Source organism: Oryzias melastigma, linkage group LG20, assembly GCF_002922805.2.
Source record: "Oryzias melastigma strain HK-1 linkage group LG20, ASM292280v2, whole genome shotgun sequence".
Lineage (NCBI taxonomy): Eukaryota > Metazoa > Chordata > Actinopteri > Beloniformes > Adrianichthyidae > Oryzias > Oryzias melastigma.
Window position 1 is genome coordinate 8,605,684 of NC_050531.1, and position 24,347 is coordinate 8,630,030.

Genomic DNA, 24,347 nt, shown 5'->3' on the forward strand with positions numbered 1-24,347 from the left:
AAAAAAAAAATGGCTTTGCTGCTAAACCCACAGCTCAAATGGGGAAAATGAAGACGTTAATGGATCGATTTGTCAATCAATGCTACAAGAACATGTAAAAAACAAAACTATTCATTGGAGTGGGTCTTTATTAAAGATGATCCGATGCAGTGAGGTACGTGTGTTTAGAGTAATTCTTGTGCTTTTCTCTTATTTGCTCTAAAGTCCCCGCACAGTGACATGGTCAGTAGTGAGAATGTACAGGTATGGAGAAGATTTGCTTTGTTCATAACAATGTCTTGGTTCCTGATTTTTCTACTCACTACTTTGTTGAAATCCATTTTTTTTGTGTGTCGTGTTCATATTTTTTTAACCTGGAAAGATCACATGGTGGTGCTCCTCACACGGGACTCGGGATTGTGTGGCGTTGAATTTTTATTTATTTTTTTTTTTCAAGTCTGGATTTCTCCTCATGAACCCTTTCTCTTGCCGTCCTTCAGGGTGAGAGCAGCTTCTCGCCGGCGCTCCCTCCCCAGCTGTCCTCGGAGGAGCGGAAGGAGCAATGGGAGCAAGGTCAGGCTGACTACATGGGAATGGACTCCTTTGACAATATCAAGAGAAAGCTCGACACTTTCCTGAAATGAAAGAGGTGGAGGGGAGGGGGCGACATGGAAATTCAAAAGCAACTGCAGTCAAACGTCATGGTCACCACAGATCTTCAGAGAAAACGCTAACGCTGAAATCTTTATTTCTGATGTAGAGATGACCCCATCCACTCAAGACCATCAGTTCTAGACATGTTTGGAGGGGGGGGTTACATTAACTACTTTAAACTGTTACATAGTTTACCCAACTACACTGAAGAAAATGAAGGTTTACACCATAAATGCACTTTTCCTCTTCTTCTGGGTACTTAAACCTCTCTGCAACTCGTGTTTTTGTTTTCCATGTCTCTGCTCTTTTTGTAACATTGCAAACAAGAGTTTAAGTCTGCTTGACAAATGTGTATACCTCTGTGCTTTTCTTACTTCTGATTTGACAGTTCATGCGTGACAAATGCGTTTACAGCACTCCTAAAGATGTGTAGTCATTTTTACTGAATGTGGTGCCTTAAAAAAACTCTGTTCTGCTGTCATCTTAGAAGTTCTCAAGCGGCTACTTTTTTCTAGAACCATTGAACTTTACAACATTGTTATGACCAGGTTGTTGACTGTACCAGAATCTTTAATGTGGAAGCATTCAGAAGAGAATAAATGAATTACATTTTAAACATGTTTTAGACTTTTAATATGTGGAATGGATGAATTTCAGTGCAGAGGTTGAAGATTGTAGGTTTGTTTCCAGCTCTGGAAGTGTGTGTGACTGACTGTAAAGCAGTTTGGACCTTCAAAGAAGACACTAGAACCCTAAGTATTCTTTTATTTTAACCCAAGGGAACCCATGGTGATGGTGTCACAGAAAAGCATTACATGATCTAAGTGGTTTGTTGTGTATTCCGTATAGATTTATTTATTGTTTTAGGAAAAATTGGTCTGGGTCTTTATGGGTTAAGTCAGGGGTCTGCAACTCGAGATTCACATCTGGCTCTTCTACCCCTCCATTGTGGCTCTCTGGTCTAAGAAAAATCTAGCACTTTCAGCTTAAAATAACTAAAGTAAAATCACTTCTCTGCAAGCCTCCAAAGCACAGTAGCCATAGTTGTTTGTTAATTGGGGAACTGAATATTTTGACAAAAATTTGTGTATTTTTAAGTGTGCCTCATGGTTGAAAAAAAATAGTTAATTAGCTCAGTTTTAACTTTAGAAAGTTAGATTTATACATTTCTGACTAAGAATCACCATAAATGTTTATATTTGTTTCATTGCTGACATTACACTACAATTTTTGCTCCATAGACATGATCATATGTGACAGGAAGTCTTTTATTTTGAAAGGAAGTCTTGTTAACCTCTTAAGTTATAAACTGAGTAGTATTTGGGGGTAAAAAATATCTATTTTCTCTTAAAGTTTGTTTCATTTATGCAAAAAGTGTATATTCCTCATAAAAACAAAAATACAAAGTAGTGTCTTACTTTTCAAGGGGATGTGTGGCTCCTACTGGGTTGTGGTCAGTGAAAAATCAACCTAAATGGATCTTTCAATGTTAAAGGTTGCAGACCCCTGGGTTAAGCAATAAAACTAAATACAAATGTGTATGTATACAGATATGTATAAAACTTAAAACAGTCAGTCTTCATAGAGTGAGTTATGACAATCAAAATAAAGTTAAAGGTGTAGAAAAGTTAAATTGTTTCAACTCTACAAGCTAAAGATGCATACTTTTTTAGGTTAACTTTGAACACTTAGTTGTTGGACAGATTAGTTGTTTTTATAGTTTGCAGAGTGCCTTGCTCTTGTGCAGCCTGGTCAGGGTCATCGGGGCTGAAAATGTGAACTGTTGCCAAAGCAGACAAATCCTCTAATCTGAAGAGATGACGGTTGGATTTAACTTTATTCAATGTTTGGATCAAAACTGGCAAAAGTAAAACTTTGTTGCAAACCTTCAAATTATTGCCCTGAGTTTATCAGGTTTGTGTTTTGCTCATGAACTAGCAGGTTTTAATTTTTTTTTTTTACCAAGGCGTAGACCTAAATTTTGGAGCATTTTTGCAATTATAAACTTTGCAATTATTTTCCTAAATTCCAGAAATAAAGATTCCTCATCAAATTTTATTACTAGTTCTGTTTACAGAAAGTAGCCAAGCATATGACCTGAAAATAACTCTAAACTGAAAAGACAAGACTAGGATTACTTTATTTTGTAAACATACTTTTAGGTGGCTTCAATGGCATCATGTACACTGTAGACGCTTACTGTAAGCATTCTGCAAAAAGCTTTGGCTGTGATTTTTTTTTTTTTTTTTAAGCAAGATATTATATTAGTTTAGTGAGGAAAAATGTTTACAGAAGCTTTTTAAAAGTAAAGATCTAAATACGAATAACGCATATAGTTTATGGATTATTTTTTATTAGGTAACTATCGACTAAAGTTGTTTTACAACTTCAACTGAAGATGCAATTAAGCACAAATATTTGCTTAGCCAAGGAAAAGTAAAAATGAGCTTTTTGATCATGTATATTTAGTTTAGGGGAAAGTTTTCCTTTGGTGAAACTTGAAATTACGAGTTAACGCAAACGCATCACTTCGTCATATCTGTCTCTTTATCTTCCGGGTCACCGAAGAGTGAGCCGTTATTTTGTCAAATTTACTAGCCTAAACCGATATAACATTTTTGTGCAAATATTTTACGACAAACTGTGACCGACACCGCCCAGAGGGAATAAAAAAAAAAAAAGGAAAAAAATCGCGTCGGTGTTCTGAAGCTGGGGTTAGGGGGCGTGTCCTATCGTCCGCCTTCAGACCTCTGCGCCTGGAAAACAAACACCAGTCCGCCAAAATGGCTCCACAGTCTATGTTCCGAGTGGGGCTCCTGGTGTCGTTCTCCGGTTTCCTGACGGTGGCGTTGGGATTCGGACTACCCGCCCTGCTGAACGCGGTCATGAGGATGTTGGGACTCCCGGAGACGAGCGTGACCGAATGCATCGTTGTGGTGTACGCGCTCTTCGTACTGTACGTGGCGATGCCCCGAATCCCGAGAGGATCCGTTCAGGTAAACACAGTTCAGTCTAATCGATTTTTTATTGTAATATTATTGAGTTAAATTACTTTTGGGATTTTTTTTAAATACTTTAGTTACAGTTTTCTTCCTCTTGATTGTTTTCAGGTGAAAGGAAAAGGTGTCCTCGTCACAGGCTGTGACAGTGGATTCGGTCACGCGCTCGCTAAGCATCTGCACAAGCTGGGCTTCACGGTGTTTGCTGGATGTCTCCTAAAGGTTAGTTTGACCTCCTCTATTCCCTCCAACAGCTGATCCTTCAAAGCACACATTCCTCCAACATAACATGCTTGAGAAACTTGTTACAGTTTGACTTACTAATCTGCAGGATTATGCATAAACATTTAATCAATGAGTCAAAAACATTACTATATATCGAAACGAGCCATCTTCTGAATCTTGCAAATCCAAATCAATTCTAAGACAAACTAAATAAAAATATATATATATTAGCTACACACACTGGCCTTGACAGGATAAAGGTGGAGAAGGTGCAAAGGAGCTGGAGGAGTTCCATTCTGATCGCATGAAGGTGCTCCAGCTGGACGTCTGCAGTGACGGCGAGGTGAAGGCGGCGGTGGAGTTTATCAGAAACAACCTGGAGGACTCTCAAAGAGGTACGCTATTGTGGGACTCCAGTGAAAAACGTGTTTTTAACATGTTCTCATAGCATTTTGATCTGATGATGGAGGATATAAATAGAGAAAATTAAGCTTAAAATTTGATTTTTTGAGAAGGAATCAGGAGCAGGCCACAAGCTCCCTGCTCTGCTCCATTCCGATGCATCAAATAGATCTGTATGTCTTTGGTTTCCTTATCTGAGGTGGAATCTGGATCCGAACTGTACTGCTGAATAGCTCCGATATTGCTCGCCATTTTTGTTGCACCTAAAATCTGTTGCTGTTGTGAGGGGCTGTGCGCTAGTGGGAGAATGTGTACACAAAAAGATCACGGGAAGTGGGGGCAGGCTTACTCTGCACCAACAGTTCCACCAAATGCTGGGTGATATGACGATACATATCGTGTGTTTGTGTCTATTATGCTATTTCTCTTCTATAATTTTTATTTATATATTTTTGTTGCTGAAAATTGTTTTCCCAATAATAAATTTGAAACTGTTGTGCACTTAAATTTTTTTTTCTCATTTGTGACGATTCAGTTACATGTACTTGAAAAAGTAATAGAAAAGTAAGTAGACATTTTTGTCAATTTTCTTTTTCAGAGAATAACTGAAAATAAACTTTATTGTGGTATATTGTTATTGTGATTTAAAGTAATTTACATCGTGATTTACAATTTTTTTCCCATATTGCCGAGCATTAGCTCCGCCCACAATTCAGAACGCACATTTTTTAATAAACTCCTGCAGGAAAACTATGTCCAAGAAAACATTTTTCTTTTTAGGATAAAAATTGCATAATCACAATTAAAAGACCACTCTGAACGCTTTGACAAAAGATGATAGGAGTGAGATTTTAAACGAAGGCTCAGTCACCTCTCTCTGCTCTTCTCTCCACACAGGTCTGTGGGCCGTGGTGAACAACGCCGGCGTGTCCACGTTCGGAGAGGTGGAGTTCACCTCGGTGGACACCTACAAGCAGGTGTCTGAGGTCAACCTGTGGGGAACCATCAGGGTCACTAAAGCTGTCCTGCCGCTGATCCGCAGGGCCAAAGGTAAACTAGACGGCGGCGTCTTCCTCGTCAGCATGACGGCTGCAAAATTAGACGTCCAAAGTTCAAAAATTCAGATAGAAGACAGAAATCTTTGGACTCTCGGTAAAGAATTTTAAAAAGTTATGCAAGTTAACTTTTGAGGTTTCCAGGTGCACTCTCTTTGTGTTTTTGAGATGTTGTAACCCAACACCACACACTGGTCCCAGCTCAACCACAAAAGCTCTGCTGTAGTTTCAGAGGTGTTCTTGATAAAACCAGGCTTTACTCCGTTCTTTTCTGATTTTTCACACCTGTGCAAGCAAAAGAAAATTAAAAACGGATTCAAATTTGCAGTATATATATTTACACGGTATATTGCTACCTACTAACATAAACCATAAATGATGAATAACCTCCACGGACCATTGAAATAAGGAGGAGAACTTCATCAGCTTGTGATGATTGTTAAAAAATCTCCACTATTTATTCTTTTTTTAAGCAGTTTTTTTTATATATTTAAAGCTGGTTCTGATTAATGAAGCTGCATTCACTGACAAAAGGGAAAATTGGGGTTTAGAAAAGGAACAGTAATAAACTGACATCTTTTCCATGTTTCCTTCTGTAAAAATACATGGAAAAAAGCTAATCATGAGGTAAAGTTTAAGCTGACAGGCTTATTTTGCTCTGTGAAATACACTAAGATCTACACTTTCAGACACTATTTCCAAAATTTTCCATTAAAAGGATAAACTTAAAATGTGGAAGCTTAGGAAGACTTTAAAAAAAGCTAGTTAAACTAGAAAAGTTGCATTACCTGCGATAATTCCAGTGTGAATGTTTTTTGCTGAAAGTAGTCACTGAAGATGCTGATGCAATTTTCTTTAATTGCAGAAGGGACTTGCTGAAAATCCAAAAGCTATTCGCAAAATGTTACATTTGCTAAAAGACTGAAAATGTAATCAAAGAACTTTGAAAGAATGCTGAAGTTGACCTCAATTTCTTAAAAATGTGTTGTAAAATTGCTTAAAAATCCCTAGTACATGCCAATTTTGCAAAAATATTTAGTGTGTTTCTCACTTAAGCCCAAAAAACCTCAGTAGATGCCAAATTAGCCAAAAAAGCTAGCTTGTTGCTTAAATGCTATTTAAAAAACAAAAAAGCCAAAAATTCCTCAGTTAATTAAATTAGTAAAAAATGTTAGTCTGTTGCTAAAACGGTAGATTAACTCTAAATTAGCTTAAAAAACCTCAGTAGGTAACAAATTAGCCAAAGATGTTAGCATGTTGCTAAGATAAAAGCTAATCTCTAAATCAGCCTAAAGAAAACTTAAGTAGGTAACAAAAATGTTAGCATGTTGCTAAAACATTAGGTAAACTCCAATTTTTTATTGAAAATGACATAAAAGATGAAAACATCGCCCATTAATATGTTTAAAGACTTGTTACTAATCTACTTAAAATTTAGAAATTTGAAGACTTTCTCATTCATTTCCTACGGGGCATATTTTGCTCAATATTTCAAAAGCGATAAAGTTAATAAAAAACCAAAATACGAGCAGTAATGTCCTGAATGAGCTAAACATTTTGATTCCAAGATTGCAGAAATCGCTCAAAGTGTGACTGAGTTTTTACGTGCCGGAAAATGTCAGGAAAGAAGCAGGAGAATCCCTATTGTGTGAAGGGTTACTAAGCATTCACATAATTAATGGATTAAATGTTTATTTTCAAAAATGAAGAGTCTGGATTGATTTATTTTTTTATTTGTAGGCAATCATTTTTTTATATATATAATTGGCAAATTAAAGCAAATCTAAAGAAAATAATTCAAATTTTGAACATTTAAGTGGATTTAAATATCCAAGTTTATTCATTGAACAGTTTTGTTGTTTAGATTTTCTCGTTTTTTTGCCGTGAAGTTGTTTTTACGATGCTACTTTCACCTGCAGGTCGTGTTGTGAACATAGCCAGCATGTACGGGCGGATGGGCAACGCCATGCGCTCGCCCTACTGCGTGTCCAAGTACGGCGTGGAGGCCTTCTCGGACTGCCTGCGCTACGAGATGAAGTCCTGGGGAGTCAAAGTGTCCGTCATCGAGCCGGGGAACTTCGTCGTGGCCACCGGCATCTTGACCCGGGACATCGTGGCCACCACGGCGAACAAGCTGTGGAGTGAGGCGCCGCCGGACGTGAAGGAGGACTACGGGAAAGCCCACTTTGAGCACCTCATGGCGTTGATGCGCTCCTACTGCAACAGCGGGCAGAAGGACGAGGCCCCCGTCATGGACGACATCACAGACGCCATCGTGTCAAAGCGGCCTTACACGCGCTACAGCCCCATGGAGCCACACTGGTGGATCCGAGTGCAGATAATGACCCACCTGCCTGGCGCCATCTCTGACTTACTGTATTTCTGAGAGGACACCGCTCCAAATCAATCAGGCCGATCTGATTTGTAATAGCACTGAAAATCATTTACTGATCAAGTGTTTTCTTTAAACCGTAAATGATGGCACTTTGCTTTTAAACGCCTGGTGAGATTCAGACCTTTATCTATGCAGATCCATAACTACTACTCTCATAAATGCAAACGAAACTCAAAATCTCTTGCTGTGAAGTATTTTTGTGCTTATCCTTTCATACTTTTATTTTTCTTGTCTCATGGGATCATTCGGAGAGCCGCTGGCCTCAGGACCAAAGCTGAAAGGCTCCTGCTGTTCTTTAGTGAATCGCCCCGGAACAAACGGAGGTCAGCTACTGAAGAAAAGAAAAAAGAAAAAAAGCCCTGGTGAGATCTGGCTGGAGTCACCCAAACGTTACATAAGAACATTTTGTCTCACAGGCGCCATGAGATCTGGCTTGCTACTGTAATATTGGGAGATTTTTACTCCTCACCCCTGACGGCACTATTATGTTTTTGCAAAAAAATTGATGACCACAAAATTTTTTGAAAATTAATATAAGATGAAATAAATATTTAAATAAATTGTGTGTTGATGTTTTTTTTTAATGTAATACTGGTAATGGCCAGTAGGGGTCAGCCGTGCATTAAATAAAGTTTATATTCTACAACACATTTTTTTAACCAACTCTAAAGGAATAAGAGAGAAAGTTGTAATTTTATGATCTTTATTACATCTTTTGAACATTAAAACTCTAAATTATTACACCTGAAAACAATCTTCCCTCCGTAAAAACAGTATTAAGAGCAAGACATACATTTTTCACAGCACTGCCTTTGTCGCTCCACAGCCTGAATCCGATCACTCGCACAGAAGACAAAAAAAAAAAAATTGTGAGACAACACTAAACCAAAACGTAAGCAGCACAAAAGCACCAAACCTAAAACATCAGTCACTTGCTCCAAATATTATCAAGACATGGATGTGAAAATTCAAGGTTTTCTCAGGCTTTCTGAAGCAGTCAGGAAACAGAATTCGAGCTGCGCTGTAGTTTTTTTTTTTTTTTTCTAACAGGGCGTATTTTCATAAACAATCTTAATAATATTTGTCACAACTGACTTTCTTCTGAAACAGTTCTGTACAGGTGTGAGGCTCCGCTCATGCCGCCTCCCATTTTGCGTTAAAAGCATCCCAGTCACCATTTGACCATCAGTAAAATAGTTTCAATATTATGAATTCTAATATATATATATTTAAGTGGCTTAACTGCAAAAAAGTGGAGTCTTACATACAGAAACGGAGCGTTTCTTCAACGTGTGACATAGTTAAGTTGAGGTGCTCATACATGAGATTCAGGCCACGATTACATCACAGCTGTGGTTATGTTTGCTATAACATATACTGTACACGTAGGCATTCACTGTTCACTTAAGTAGTTATAGATGATGCGATCAGCTATAAGGTCACTTGAAACTAAAAAGCAGGGCGTTTTTATTTTAAAAAAAAAAAAAGACATTTTCAGCTGACGTGAAAGCCAAAAAAAAGGAAACACTTCAGTCCTACAAGGATGTGTTCCCAACGCTCGGTAATCAATCGAGCGGCCGACGCACATGCAAAGCTTCAACCAAATCCTAGCAGCGATGACAGAAGCGGGGATAAAAACGGGGGCGCGAAAACTTTGGTTGCCAGGAAGTTGTGAAGGCACATGAAAATCTCCTAAATCCTTCTAAGTGGGGGGGGGCATTTGACACATTAGCACAGACGTACTGTAGGAATGGTGTAACAATAAATAAGCAAAAAATTCTCATCTAGTTAAAGGGATGATCGACTGAACCAATTCATCCTTAAAATTAAGAAAAAGTGTAGGTTCTATTTTTAAAATAAATAGAAATCTGATTGTTAGTTTGGATAAAAACAGCTCTGTTAAGGTCCTCCCATTTTCCATCATCCAGCGCCGTATATGACTAACGTGGGTGTGGTGACCCCGATACGCTCATCCAAGTCTTCTCCCTAGTTCCTCATTCTCTGCTTTACCAAAAACCATTTTCCTGTCCTCCGATTTGGTTGAAAGGCCACAGCTGGAGAACTCATTGCAAGGATGATGATGATGACCGCCATCATCATCGACTAGCTGCCCTTCAAAATTCAAACCCTACATTCGCTGGAGGAAGTATTCATGTGGGGAAACGTTCTCCCAGCAGAGGGGGCTCAACGGTATATGAATGGAAACTCAAATATAAAAAAAAACAAAAAAAAAACCTTCTGCTGGATTGTTTTTCTTTCATTCGGCCATAAGGAAATGTCTTTGCTTTACGAAGAGTGATGTCGATGCAACACAACCTTTGGGCGACCCTCCAAAGTCCCGCGCTCCCCTTGCTGCGCCGTGATTTAGGAGCAGTGACATCATCCTCTGGAGAGCCCGGCTTTTTTCTTCCCGCTCAGATATCCTCTCTGGCATCAGCTGTCTTCCACATGGGGGCGAGGGTTAAAAAAAAGGTGGAAACTCAGTGAGGAGACACTAAATCCAGAGCGTCCGTGCCGCCTCAGCTTTGGAACATTCACGCCTTTTACAGCAACAGCTGAAAACCCGTTCCCATCAGAAACAGAAAAGTCAATAAATATAGTTTGGTCACTTATTGGTTAGAAGGTGTGGATTAATTAGTGTGTGCACAAAAAAACAAAAAAAAAGCAGACGAAACAAGAGCTGTGGGCGTGGCTCTGAGGTGCTGAAATCTAAGAAATGGTTCAGTCAAAAAAAAAAAAAAAAAAATCACATTTTTTTAAAGACACTGTTAAAAGATTATATGCTATCAACAAATAACAATAATAATAAAAAAAGAAAACCTAAATGAAATGAAAAGTTTGAGACTGCCATTTAAAATAGGCGACCAAGAGGTCTGTAGTCGTTTCTCAGGGATTCGTAGTCTTTGTTTTTTTTCCCACGTGTCCTCTTGGAATGCTCACAAAGCGGCCGTTCGAGTCCTCCTGATGTGTTCAGCCTAAAGTTTGAAATGTTAGCGTGCGTTCTGCTGTATTATATACGCTCTCTATTGGTATGTGTGAGTTTGAGTGGGAGGGGCCTGATCAGGAGGCAGCCAGGGCCTTGATCAGGTAGAGTTTGTCTCCCTGTTCACTGGTGAAGATGGGGGCTTTTTTGTAGTGTTCCACAAGCTCTTCCATAGAGTTGAATTTGCGCTGTCCGATGCAGTAAAGGCTGTCCTTCAGCTGCACTTTGAAATGCTTGTTCTTGCTCTGGGCCTTCAAGGAGATGGAGAAGTCGTTGGGCTGAAAGGAAAAGGAGATGAGGTTAGGGGAGGGTTTTACAGACAAGAAGAGTTGGATGAAGAGTAGACTGACCGACGACTCGCTGTCTCGGATGAGGAAGTCTCCCTCTATGCCTCTCTGATTCAGGGCCACTTCCGCCTGGTGGCGCGTCACCTTTCCGTAGTACCACTCTTTCCCGGCGAACCGCCCGCTCCCCGACGGGGAGATGTAGTCGCAGTCTGGCGTGGGAGGCCCGGCGAGCCCCGTGGATTTATGGGAGCTGGAGTCCAGCACCGTGACGTAGTTCTTAGGCACCAAGCCCAGCTGTCCGTCTCCTTTCCGGCACTTCCACCACTCCGGGTCGTTCTCCGGTTTCTCCACCACCTCCATGACCTCCCCCTTTTCAAAGTTCAGTTCCTCGTCGTTGCCAGAGTTGAACGGGTAGAGCGCCTGCACCGTGTGCAGCACCCTGTTCCCGTTCGCCGTGCTGCTCACCACGGCGGCCAGCTTCTCGGTCAGCGAGGCGGCGGGGTCGCCGAATCCACCCATGACCCCTCCCCCCGCCGTCCCGTCCACGTCTTCGGTCACGTAGTTGGACGGAAACCAACCCGAGCGCCCGCTGTAGCTCCCGCGCCACCAGCCGTCGCTGCACTTCTCCATCACCACCACCCGCGTGCCCTTCACCAGCGAGAGCTCGTCTTCGCGCTCCGCCGTGTAGCTGAACTTGACCAGCGCGGGCACGTTGAGGTCGTAGAGCCTCTCGCCGTTATCGATGCTCGAGTCGGTCTCGGCGTTGGACGCAGAATCTCTCATTCCTCCTTTTTTGCCCTTCACCTTTCCAATACCTGCGGGGAAATTAGAAGAAGATTCATATAAAGAAGAGCGAAGTTATTCCATAAAAACTAGGCCTGGGTTAAAAAAATCCATTTGAATTGATTTAAGCTTAATAAATCAATAATCGATTTAGCATATAAAGCTAAAGTCCACTAGCTTGATGCTAACGTTTATTGGAATTTCCCATAGAACAGCTAATGCTAACATTCGGTGGACATAAACATATTGCTCACTAAATGAACATCTTTAGAAACTCTGAGGACATAAATCTTTTAAACTCTTTAAAGGAAATATTTTTTAAAGTACTGATACTGTCTTCTTCTGGAATAAGGTGTAATGCTATCCCGTAATCGCCACCTAGAGGCCAAACTGAAACAAGGAGAAGCAGAACAATGTTTAAAATGTTAATGATGAGTTAGAAATTCTCCCTTTGAGAAACCATGTAACACTGTATGCTATTAACAATCTCATTACTTCACAAATACATTTTACAGTACATGAACTGTATCATATTAATATAAATATATTCAAAACATATAATGTGTTTCTAAACAAATGTGTGTAAATGTGTAAACTCAAAATTGAATTGAAAAATTCAAAAGAATCGAGAAAAAAAAAAAAGTTGAATTGATTAATGCTCTTGTGAATCAAATAGTTTTACTATCGATACCCAGCCCTAATAAAACAGCTAAACCAGGACCCAACCCTTCCAGTGGAGCACGAAGAGTCAACAGCAAACACACCGACTATTGTATATCCCTGAAAACCCGACGTAGAAACAGAAATCCCAGACAAATACCAGCAGCTAATCAGCATTATGAGCTGTGCTCAAACACAGGGAGGGCGGGTAAGCAGGGTTAAATATCATTCCTTTCCACATCACAGTGCCCGAAAGCCCCCCCACACTCTAAATCCAAATACATTCTTGAGGATTAGGCTGGGTGCTGGGGAAACAAAAAAAAAACTATGCTGGTGTTAAAAAGTAAAATAAAAAAAGTGAGTGGGATGGAGACGTGTTTTGGCATGGACCTGTGGAAACGGAAAAGTGAACATTGTGTTATTTAAGCTCTAGGATAGAAGTTCAACCCTACCTGCTTTTGTGCAAAAAGGGTTAGTAATATCCCCCGCCTGCATCCTGACATCCCATAATCGCCTCAGCTACCCCAACACCTGCGGCCTCTATTGGTGTTGACGCTCTATATTATATTTTTGCCGTTTTCCTCCATGTCTGCACTCGTCCTATTCTGATCAGCCTCTCAAGGATTTCAGAAAAATGCAGTGAGTGATCTTGAGAAGATCTGTAAGGTGGAGTGGGCCAGAATCTCCCCTGCAAAACTACAGAAAGCATTTGATCTGCATAATCGCAAACAAACACTTACCTAATATTTACAGGAGTTAAAAAAATATAAATATATATATATATATATTTAGTGTTCATTAGCGCTCCTCCACCTCCTACAATAGGGAGAACCTCGGAGCAAAAAGTCAAAGTGATGCGAATCCCCCAAATCTTGCTCCAGGCTTTTTTTGCTTTCACGACTGTTCCTTTAATTTCTATCTGGTTGTCACATTAATCGGACTGAGCACAAACCGCAATGATTCATTTCTCTTTCATGATCATGTTTGGCACTTCCGTGCTTTGGAGCGGACGCTACACATGTATGACGTTAAATTTCCACCGAAAGTCCCCCACGAGCATTTATCAAACTCCACGCACACAAGGAACGTTCCACGGGCGCAGGACAGACACAAGGATTTGTGATCATTTCAATATTATGTATGATTGTTTATTTGTTTTGAATCCTTTCCGTTAGTAGGAAAACAGACAGTTTGATGTAAGGGACAAAAAGAAAACATATTTAGCCTTAAAATACCTTTAATTCATTGGGTTCGGAAAAAAAAAATCGAAATTGTAACTTTAAGACTGAATTGCATCGAATTGTGGCTTGACTGAATCGTTACATCACTAGTAATAGCCCCGCCTGCATCCGCGACATCCCATAATCCCCTCAGCTATCCATATACCTATTGGTGTTAATGCTCTGTTAAGTTTTTGCGTTTTTTTCTGTCTGTACTCATCTTTTGCTGACCAGCCAGTTTAGGATTTCAGAAAACACAGACTGATCTTGAGAAGATCTGTGAGGAGGAGTGGGCCAAAATTCCTCCTGCAATGTGAAAACTACAGGAAATGTTTGATCTGCGCATTTGAAAACAAAGGCGACTGGACTATATATTAATATAGGAAGTCAAATACTCATTTGCAGCATAATTATTTAAAAAAGAATGACAATTTTCGACCTCTTTATGATCTCTAAGATCAAAAATCTAAAGGTCAAGTTTGAGCTTTTCAACTTTGTGACATCAACCAACTCTTTCGTGATCCAATCTCAAAACACTCAAAGCCAGAGGACAACAAAGCCCTTAGATCAGTTTGTCGGTGCAGGAGAAAATCTTAACCCGGCAGGTTAAGACTTGCTTGCTCAAAAACAAGCGTAACCGGCTGAAGACGCAATGCTGAGCTCATGCCCTCTCCTTGGCGCTCAGGTGACTGAGGCAGAAGCCGTAACATCACAGTCTGCGGCGTCTCCTATTAAGCCGCCGCTGTCATTACAGTCCATGATCTTCCAACCAGACTGAAGCCGAGACGATAGCAGCAAATCTCAAATGAGACCTTTTTTTTTTTTCTGATTACGTTTGCAAGGCCGTTGCTTGCATAATCAAAAGACAGCTGGTTGAAATTATACAGTGAAGCAGGGTGGAGTCTCCAGGGCCGCGCGGGGTGGGATGGCGATTCTTCTGCGAGCGGCGAACGTGGATCTGCTCAACCACAGATAGACTGGTGCTGAAAGGTGCCTCTGACTCAAGGAGAGCAGACAAATTTCATGGTAGCGCCGAGAGTCCAACATCAAATTGCTTCCAGGTAGACCCCTGTCATTAGTCACACCACGGCACATAACTACAGGCTGCAGACTGGGTGTTAAGAGCTGATGTCTGGGGGTTATGTGGAGCGCAGATGCTAGTTAGGCATCTCTGTGAGTGACTCAAAAGGACAGCAGATATATGGGGTTTTTTTCAACTTAAGAAGAAAATAGATATTAAAACAAATGGACGACTTCCTTTTGACGTCTCTGTTACAGGTTTGCTGTTGAAAATAATCTTCCTAAACTGTTTTTTTATTTTATTTTTTTTATCTGTGATCTGGTATCAGGCCTCTTGTCAGTTTGATTCCCTGCTTCCTGCTGAAGTCACACAAACACTTTGCATTAAAAAAGCTAAACCACAGCATTTGACTAGATTCTCTATCTGCAGTTGGGCCACAATGGAAAGCTGGATTTCCCTGTTTAACTACAGGCAGATGATGGGATGATAAGAGCTTGTTATGGGAGGCAAATGCATCTGTTGTGTGCTCGGGTTAATTGTAAGAGCTCGCTTTTTTGGTTGGAAGAGCTGCCAGCTGATGCTTCCTTTTACAGCTTGGTAGATTGTATCTGTTGACATCAAACGCAGAGGATGGAAAAGCTCCTCCAGCCGAGGGCACAGCTGCAGAGAGCTATGCAACGACTTACAAACTCTTTTGGGGACAAAACTCCAGAAGGTTTGTAGAAAGAAGTAAGTTATGAGACAAATACAGTAAGACGTTTACCTCAAAATACCAAATAATCACTTTGAAATCTGGATAAATGCTGATTAAAGCTGATTGCCACAATTAGTCGATCAGTCGCGACTAAATCGACTATTAAAATAGTCGACTAATTTAACACTTGATTAGTCATTTTGTTTTCTAATGTCGCATCTGTCACTGTCTGACACACAAGCGCAATAGTGCTAATCCTGGTTAGTAGTGATGTCACAGGAAGTTCTGGGAAGAACCATAACAACACGCCAACGGAAGTTGAAAGTGGGAAAAGTAAAAAAATAAGTGTTGAATGCAATATCTACAAGGCGGCACTTGTGCTCCATGGCAGCACTACGGTGATGCATGAACACCTGAAGAGGACGCACATTGTGACTATGATAACACTAAAGAGGGATCATTGTATACATAAACTAATCTAAGATAACATTAGCGCAAACTTATTAGCTAAATGTTTTTTGTGCATCCCTGCAACCTCTACCCCATTTAAGTTAAATTTGTCTGCTAAAGGAAACATCTGCTAACAAAACAGATCAAATCTTTCTGTAATTATCTTTATTTTCAGTTAGCATATAGCTTAAGCACTTCAAGTTCAAAGCAAATGACGGTTAAGATGTGTGTTTTACATCCAGTTCACGCATGACCTGATTAATCGACTATTCGAAAAATGAATCGTGATTAGTCGACTATTAAAATAATAGTTCGTGACAGCCCTAATTGAAGGCACATTGTTAACTAAATCTACGACAACAAAATCAGAAAAGTAGGATAAAAATAAACAGTAAAGTGCTCATAAAGGATGAACTTGTATGCCTGAGCAGCATCGTGTCAACAAAAATAAAAGCCAACAAGACAATGAGCGGTTTGTACAGAAGACTAAAGTCAAATCTAAAAATATACTCCCCCCTCTTTAAGTGACGTTACACTTCTCTGGTTAACTGTCATTTCTCTTCCTGTGTGTAGCCTGAGAGAGGAATACCAAGGAAGGAAATTATACTCAGACAGATGGCAGTAAATCTTTGCGGACAATGACAAGGAGCAAGTCACGCACAGGCTAGAGCCCTCTGATGAAGGTTTAATAAATGATGTGGAGCTGAATGAGGGAAGGAATGTGCCGTGGAGATTGTTCGGCCTCCAGTGACACACAGGAACTAGTTTGTTTTCTACTCCGGCCTCCCCTACGTCGGCTTGCTGTCCATTGTCTGCCAGGGGCCTTTCGACCTCCCCGCTTCCCGCCATTCCACAGCTCTTCCTCTGCGGACAACAACACCCCGCGTCAGGCTGTCTGACAGCGCTTTAACATCGCCCTTTGCTTTCAAACTTTTGTTAAGGATCAGCAAAGTCTAAAACACTCCTAGTGCTCTACGGTCATATTCTACGCACATATTCTAATCACACGGTCAGGTGACGGACACAAAAAAAAAGGCCTTTATGGCGCTATCAAGTGCGTCTTTGGAGGGCTAACGCATCACTGCTTACACCAGTTAGATGATACGCCGCTGATGACACAGTCTTTAGGCCAGAAAGCAAAGACACACAGGAATGTTGTGATGTATCTTTGTTGAGGCTGCCTTCAAGGTTTGGCTTCAAAGACGCAACTGAAAGGCCTGAAAGATACGCAGGAAACGCGCCGTCTTTTCAACTCCAGCCATCTGAGACATCAAAAGCCGGCCATATCTGTGACGGAGGATGGCAAGTCGACATTTCTGCAGTAAGTTCTGTGATTTCAAACAATACTTTTCTTGAAGAAACATCGCAAACGAAACATTTCTGGAATTTAAAAAAATCTTTAGTCGTGATCTTGAGGAATTTTTAAGTCTGTTTGTGAAACCTATTATAAATCACTGTTATATCAGCTTATTCTGAGCATTTAATCCAAAGGAAGTGGAACTAATTTTGCCAAGACAAAGAATTTTCAGTGGATTATTTTGTTTTTTTGTTTCAGCCTCTTTTGTCAGGACTACAAAAACACTGGAGCAAGAATGCATGTGGTGAGGCAAGAATGCAATGAAAGATTGAGATTGCAATTTAAAAAAAGGGAAGAGAAATAAAAGCAAGAAATGGCATGTCGACATGAACTGAAAAAAAGGAAAGAAAAAAAAGAGACTTTTCTCTTAAGTTTTATTTTTGCAAATTATTAAACCGATTTTGTTTCAAAAAATTCATTTTTTGTCATTCTTAAACTGCAATATTTTTATGGTTTTATAATACATAACAAAAATATGTTTTGATATTACTATTTTTAATTATAGTTTTGTTTAATCGACTTTTCTTAATACTATGATATAAAGAAAAGAAAACATTTTTGAAAAGTTTAACTTAAAATTGCACATTTATTGATATTGGCCTGTGCAATACACGTATCGCAAAAGATGGCATAAAGGGTTAACTTAAATGTTTAAACATGTCTTTTCGTCATTGTAAGAGTGATCATCTATATCGCACATTGCGAGTTTTCCCTCAAACTGTGCACCACTAGTCAATATACAAATTTTTTAAACAAATATATATGTTTATAATAAAGTTGAACACTTTTAGGTTGTATATTAATATTCTAGCAATTATCTTTTTTTGCCAGTGTTTTATTTTGAAAAAAATCCAAAAGTAGTTTGTTCATTTCCAGGTTTTGTAGTGAAAAAAAGGTGAACAGAAAAAGAGAAAAAAAACACATAACTGACAAGAACTCACAATGATGCATTTTCTGAGTGACTAGGATATATCGTAAACCCTTTTTAGGAAGTTGTCAAAATCTTTCAAAGCCATTGCTCAATTATTGCATTAGTCAAGTACTGGAAAACAGAAATTGTTGCTACAATAAAAAGAAAAAATTTTTTTTTAAAGACGTCGGGTGTGATTAAGGAAACAAGTTCTGTAGATTGAAATATTTCGAGTGATAATCTGCAGCCAATTAAGTTCAAAGGCAACAACATGTTTACAGTGCTGGCTACTGTTCAACAAGTCCAGACCACTACTCACTTCCTCTGATTGGAAAAGGATTACAAAAAAAGAAGCTTTAGTGACAGTGTCAGCCTCTTAGTTCTGATTATGTCTCTTGTCTTTTGTGGGTGCAGATCGGGGTTAAGCGATTTAGAGAAAAGATTGTGGGAGTGAGGGACGGCGGTGCCAGGAGAGTCCAAACGACCGGCCGGCCGGCAGCCCCAGCGCCATGATTCAACTTCCTTCTCGCCTCCCTCTTCCTCTTCTCCAAAGCTCTCTCCGAGCAAAATGTGGCTCAAATTAGAGTTTCCGCTCGCTGGGGAGGCCGAGAAACAGGAAAACAGAGGGAGGGGACGGAGAGAGAGCAAAAGGCAGAAAGACCAACAGCTCTCAGTTTACACAGCCAAAGCATTTATTAGCTCATCTCTATCTCCTCCTCCTACAAGCAGGCCAGTTAGCAGTACACAGCGATGAGCATTCACAGATGATAGACAGGACCAGCAGATAACACCCAGCAGCTACAAGGTAAGATTAGAGCGGCCCTTTTGGAAAAGTGTGTCAGTGCTGTGAAGCATCAACAAACTTCCAGTTGTCGCAGGTGACGGCATTCCTCTGATAGCTGCAGGAGATGGGAGTCCGGCCTTCATCAGTCAGCAGAAACCCCTTCCTCCTCTTAACACAATGACTACAGTGTTCCAACACCAGCACCCCTAATCCATTCAGCCGGCAGTGGGGCGTCAGCCCCCCCAACTCCGCTCGCCCTCAGGCTAGCATGAGCGCAGCCACTAGTTATGCCTTGACATACTCCAAAGCAAGAAGGAAAACAGAACCGGTTTGATAATCTAATCCACCGAGCTGTAGTTCACAAAACTCAAACAAACACTAGAAACACAACGGAGTGGGATTATGGAGTTGTGCGAGCTTGAAAGGAAGATTTCTGCAGCAATTACAGGCTTGGGCTGTTCAAACGCATATCCACCCAGCCTCCCACAGACACAGCCTCTAAAGCTGTTCAGACAGCCTTTCTCCGACTCTCTGCCAGATCGACAAGTTAGCACAGACAGCGGCAGGCCTCCTCCCTCGATGAATGAATCGGAGAAACCTGAAGCTGGAAGTCTGAACAGAAACAGAAAGCACCAACTTTTCTTTGGTTTCAAACCAAAGAAAAAAGGGAAAGAAAAGACTTCCCTCGAGTTTGTTTCACAAGTCAGAACCTCCAGAAGGCAAGGAAAGTGAAAAACTCACGGAAGAAATGTTTGAATAGGTTAGCCATGTCCATTTTGGGCTTGTCCTCTCCCCCTCTCCGTCTGACTCTTTGGTGGCCCCCGCTCTCTTCCCACTGCAGCTGTAGAGTTATTCCATGTGAACACCCAAAGAACTGGGTGGAGCTTGGAGCAGGCCGGCCCCACTTTTCAATCATGTGGCCAAGAGTTAGCCAACGAGAAAGTGAGACGGAATGGCCTCCAGTTCAGCTCTGAAAGGGAGGCTACAGGGGCCTCATGGAGAGGGGGAGGAAGAGGAGGCGAGAGGTTTAAAGCTTCGACTCAAAGACAGACAGAAAAGAAATTAAAGATGAGAGTCAAAATAAAAAGTCTGACATTAATTTCCTCCTCAGATGGCAGCAAATCATATATTAAGACGTAGAAAAGATTAGAGGGGGAGTAAAGGGTGGCGGGGTGAGTCAGTGAGAAACGTCACATGACTGCAGTTGTTTGTAGACACACACTCAAAACTTTACAACAAACCAAGGGAACCTGAGATTCCCACGCAATAACACCCAGACTAATGCAGAAACACCGTCCACTCATGCGTTCCAGCACATGACGACATGCACGCACATAAAACCAACGAGAGAAGAAAAAACAAAACAAAAACCACAGATTTATTTTAAAAAATGTGTTTTTGCCATTTTTAATATGTTCTTGTGGCATTTTTCTGATGTGGGAGGATATATATTTAAAAAAATTAAGCTAAAAATGTAATCAAATTGTTTTAAATTACAAGCTGACAAAAAAACGACAGAAAATATTTGACAAAGAAAAACAATTTCTCAATAGATGTCTATGGGATTTTGACCTTCTTGGAACCAGCGGGTACTTCCTATTTGGAACACAGGAGTGGTGGGGTGGTTTGATATGTCCAGTGAATATACAGTCAATGGTCGCACCCGTTGCCAAACTATGCAAAAAAAGCAACATATATTCTAAAAAAATATGATAATTGTGACGTAGGGACTTCAATTGGGAGGCCACAAGTTCTCTGCTTTCTACCATTTGTAGACAACTAGTTCCATGTACGTTTTGATTTTTACTGTCCGAGCTGGTATCTGGCTCATAACGACCGGTTAGGTCCATTATGTTCGCCATTTTTGTTACAATGGCAATGTTAGGTAGGGGTTGTAAGAGTGTAAACAATGGGACAATGGGAAGTAAGTGCCGGCTTACACCTGGTTCACATCAGACGCAGAAGCGCGGCAAAGTGTTGTGTGGTTGGAGTGTGCGTGGTGATATCCACTTAACCTTTGTGCTCTCTTATGGGGTTCAGATGACCCCCCCCGCCCTTACAGTGATGCGCGATTCCTCCCATGACAAAGATGGACAAAGGTGGACAGGATCTTATGTCTGCCACGTACACCAGTGAAGATAAAAAAAAATAAATAGAAAAAATAATTTAAAAAAAGCGCGTTGTTTTGTGGGGTCAAGATGACCCCAATTTTAATGTAAACATGGCTAGAAACAAGCGTTAACCTCAAGTTCACACCAGACACATATTTTTTTTGTAATGGTTGACAGGAGCTTCTGCTCAGCTGTGGTTATTTAAAGATTTTTTTTTTAACATTAACAGACACCAAAAAACCACACCCCACCCCCACCCCGTAGTCGGCTATGTTGATCGGTGTATGTATATATGTCTGTTTGTTTTCTTTATTTTTATTTCTGCATTCTGTTTAGATACAAAAATATGATTGCATTTGTCAATTGCACTATTTCATTGTGAAAAATTGGTTATATTTTGAAAATTGACTGGATTTTCTCATGTGTTTTCGCGCAGAATTGATGCGGAACGCTCGCGCAAAAAAATAGACCAGACAACGAAACGATCGCTCTATTGCACAAGCCGGCACTGGAGGACTGCGGCGCTTCGCCGTCTGGTGTGAGCTACACCATAGATTAACAAGGGCGCCAAATGGAAGCGTCCTCTGTTCCACGCCACTTCCGGTGTGAACTAGACATTACTCCCCACCAACAGTCAAACTTAAAGGTGAATTGCTAATGATTGGATGATCGGAGTGGGTTTTTAAATCAAAGATCATTTTAGAGGGTTTGCCCTCCGTGACTATGCAGCAAAATAAATGCAAGTCCAATAAATTGAATGATCTCTGCAAAGAAAACTTCACAAAACGAGCACTTAAGTGGAAAAAGTTAATAATGCATGTTTTTTTTTCTTTTTGTATATTGCTTTGAGAGAGGGGGAAAGTGTACCAATGGCTTTATTAATTAAGTTTAAGGGGTATTGCTTCTTTCTGTTGCTTTTTCATTGCAACAAAAAAATGCATTGCTTCATTTTTTGTAAATAATTTGTGGGATAAAATGTGAGATTAAATAATAGTGAATAAACAGTTATTTTCAAGGCAATAAAATTAATGAATAACATTATTATAATAATATCATACATTCATATAAAAAAGGCAGGTTTCTTGCATACAGTTTGCAGACCAAAAAAAAAAAAAAAGGGCACTCCCCAAATAACAGGAAGACAAGTTAATGGGGGCAAAAGATAAGTGCTAAACAAACACTGCCATGAGAGATAGATTTATGAAATGATGACATAATTGGAGGAAGCTTTCACCTAAACCAGCTCTTTTTATTCTTCAGAGAGGAGAAGTCCCTGTGGGACCTTCTGTGTATGAAACATTCACCCGATCAGACGGGCTTCGTCTTCAGCGCCGATGAATAACACGATGTCGGATGAAGTCATTCACGTTTTGGTCCCAAACGGCATAAATGTTGACTGTTTTGACAGCGACTCTTCACCGTGACAACCTCTGCAGACAACACACCCTGAAACCGCCATGATCCTTATCAAAACCACATCGATTTGTTGCATTGAGTATTGAGCAGAGCTGCTTTGGCCAGTTTATGTAACCGGATAATGATTTGACCAGATGAAATCTGCGTCCAACAATGAAACCAAATCAATAAAAAAAATGTCTCTGAATTCTAGGAAGAAACTGGCTAAAAATATCCTTAAGTTTGCAAAAAAAGAACAATAGAGCAAAACATGTAAAAAAAAAAGTGAAGGAATTACAGCACTTGAAGACTAAAGGTCAGCGGTCCGTGTGTGAATCACGAATGATTCTAATTTAGTGTTAGCAAGAAGAAGTAAGCCAAGACTAACTGACCTTCACTGACACGCACAGTGAAATCTAGCCTGCAAACTGTTTTACAAGGCAGACGGTCACAACAGGAAATCTTACAGCGATAACCCAACACCTGTGCTGGTTCACTTCCAGACATGAGAAAAAAGCCAAAAACTGAAAAGATGGAAAAATATTTTAAAAAAAGGGAATTGAAAGTATTGGAAAATGAAAGAACTAAAACAGGAATTAGAAACAAAATCTACCAGGAACACCTAAAATCTCAGAAATAATCAAACTAAATGCCTTACCTGAATTCATGCTCCAACATCAAACTGAAACCTGACAGCAGATAAGTCGGCTTGACTCTGAACTCTCTGTCTTCTGTGAGGTTAGAAGCTGTCTGAGCTTCAACCAATCAAGAGTAAGCATGGAAGCATCTGCCTATAGACACCATCAAGAACTCTGAATACCACAACAGTGTGGTCACAGAAAAAGCGAAACGGCCTAGATAGAGCTAGACCTGCAATGTCGACTTAGATTAAAACTGCAAAGCCGACCACAATATCTGCCGCATTGAAGCAAAGGAAAGTTCCATGCCATTGTTCTACAAAACTTTATGAGATTCTCCACTGAAACAAACCAGTTCATGTTGATATGTTACCTACAGAAATCCTTCATTTTTGTTTTTCAAACATCACTGGACAAACTTACCGAGTGTGTCTTTGAGATTCTTGACAATAGAAGCCTTCCTAGCACTGTTTTTCCTCTCCACGTAGTTGGACGGAACAAAGCCGGTTTTGTTGGTAGCGTTTCGGACCCTCCACCAGGATTTGGAGTCGTCCAGCAGCCAGAGGCGCTCGTTTTTCTTGATGTCCAACTCCTGGTCCTGCTGGGCCATGTAGTCGAACTTGGCGACGACGATCACCTCTTCATTCATCTTGCACCAGAGACCTGAACCGTGAAGATAAAGAGAAAACATTTGTAACATCAAAGCTGTTTATTCAATTTACAGCTACTTTTGAGTATAGATCATACACACCACTCCTCTGTGTGTCAGACTCTTTAAAAACAAAAACTACTGAAAAGTTCTCACTTGTTCTGCATCAAAGCTGAGAACTTCAAAGACTCCAATACTTGTGTTAACCTAAGACAAGAAGATAAACAACAATTAGAAATAGTACAATACTTTTTTTTCTTTAACTGAAAAGGTTTGAAGCATTGAATAACTGATTTGTGAGGGTATTGATTTATCTGTTGTTGTTTTTGTTATATAATTGAATTAGAATATATTTTTCTTTACACTTGTTCCCTTTAAGGATGCATCAAAATAAACATTTGATGATCAACATGTGGGTGTTCATTATTTTTAAAATATTGCATAAATAACCTTGTTACCTTATTTTTCAAATATGGTAAATGTCAATTTCCTATATTTTCTTTTTATTCCAGTAAGTATGTCAATGTTTATAGGCTATGGCTAATCTATCTACTCCATCTACAGCAGATAGAGTTCCACATTCACTGCAAACTGCAGTTCTTTTAAAGTTCTCAACCACTTAAAAAATATCTCCACATTGCAAACATTTTAGAAAAAGTCGAAAGATTTATGTTTTTTGACCAAACTTTAAAGGAC

The 24,347-nt window shown here is 40.1% G+C and overlaps 3 protein-coding genes across 6 annotated transcripts in view; 2 read left to right on the forward strand and 1 right to left on the reverse strand.

Annotated features, from left to right (window-relative positions):
- Positions 1-1,249, forward strand: part of gyg1b (glycogenin 1b) — a gene marked incomplete in the record, with an annotated part of 8,196 nt that extends 6,947 nt beyond the window's left edge. The window contains 2 exon segments of the mRNA XM_024279776.1: positions 205-243; positions 480-1,249. Of these exon segments, the coding sequence (XP_024135544.1) occupies positions 205-243; positions 480-623 (183 nt within the window).
- A 1,614-nt stretch (positions 1,250-2,863) lies between these two features.
- On the forward strand, positions 2,864-8,270 carry bdh1 (3-hydroxybutyrate dehydrogenase, type 1). Its single transcript, XM_024279768.2, has 5 exons — positions 2,864-3,629; positions 3,744-3,854; positions 4,111-4,252; positions 5,157-5,309; positions 7,234-8,270. Exons 1-5 carry the CDS (start codon positions 3,417-3,419, stop codon positions 7,698-7,700), a joined length of 1,086 nt encoding a protein of 361 aa, XP_024135536.1. The 5' UTR covers positions 2,864-3,416; the 3' UTR covers positions 7,701-8,270.
- Positions 8,271-8,736: 466 nt separating this feature from the next.
- The window catches only part of nck1b (NCK adaptor protein 1b), a 27,363-nt gene continuing 11,752 nt past the window's right edge, over positions 8,737-24,347 (reverse strand). The window contains exons 2-5 of one of the 4 annotated variants that reach the window (XM_024280348.2): positions 23,754-23,858; positions 23,426-23,665; positions 11,043-11,794; positions 8,737-10,970 (exon numbers count right to left, since the gene is read on the reverse strand). In XM_024280348.2, the coding sequence (XP_024136116.1) occupies positions 10,770-10,970; positions 11,043-11,794; positions 23,426-23,651 (1,179 nt within the window). In that variant the 5' untranslated portion in view covers positions 23,652-23,665; positions 23,754-23,858 and the 3' untranslated portion in view covers positions 8,737-10,769. Of the gene's footprint in view, positions 10,971-11,042; positions 11,795-19,599; positions 19,709-23,425; positions 23,666-23,753; positions 23,859-24,347 lie in introns of those variants that run through there. The other 3 variants (XM_024280346.2, XM_024280349.2, XM_024280350.2) reach the window with 3 other exon arrangements.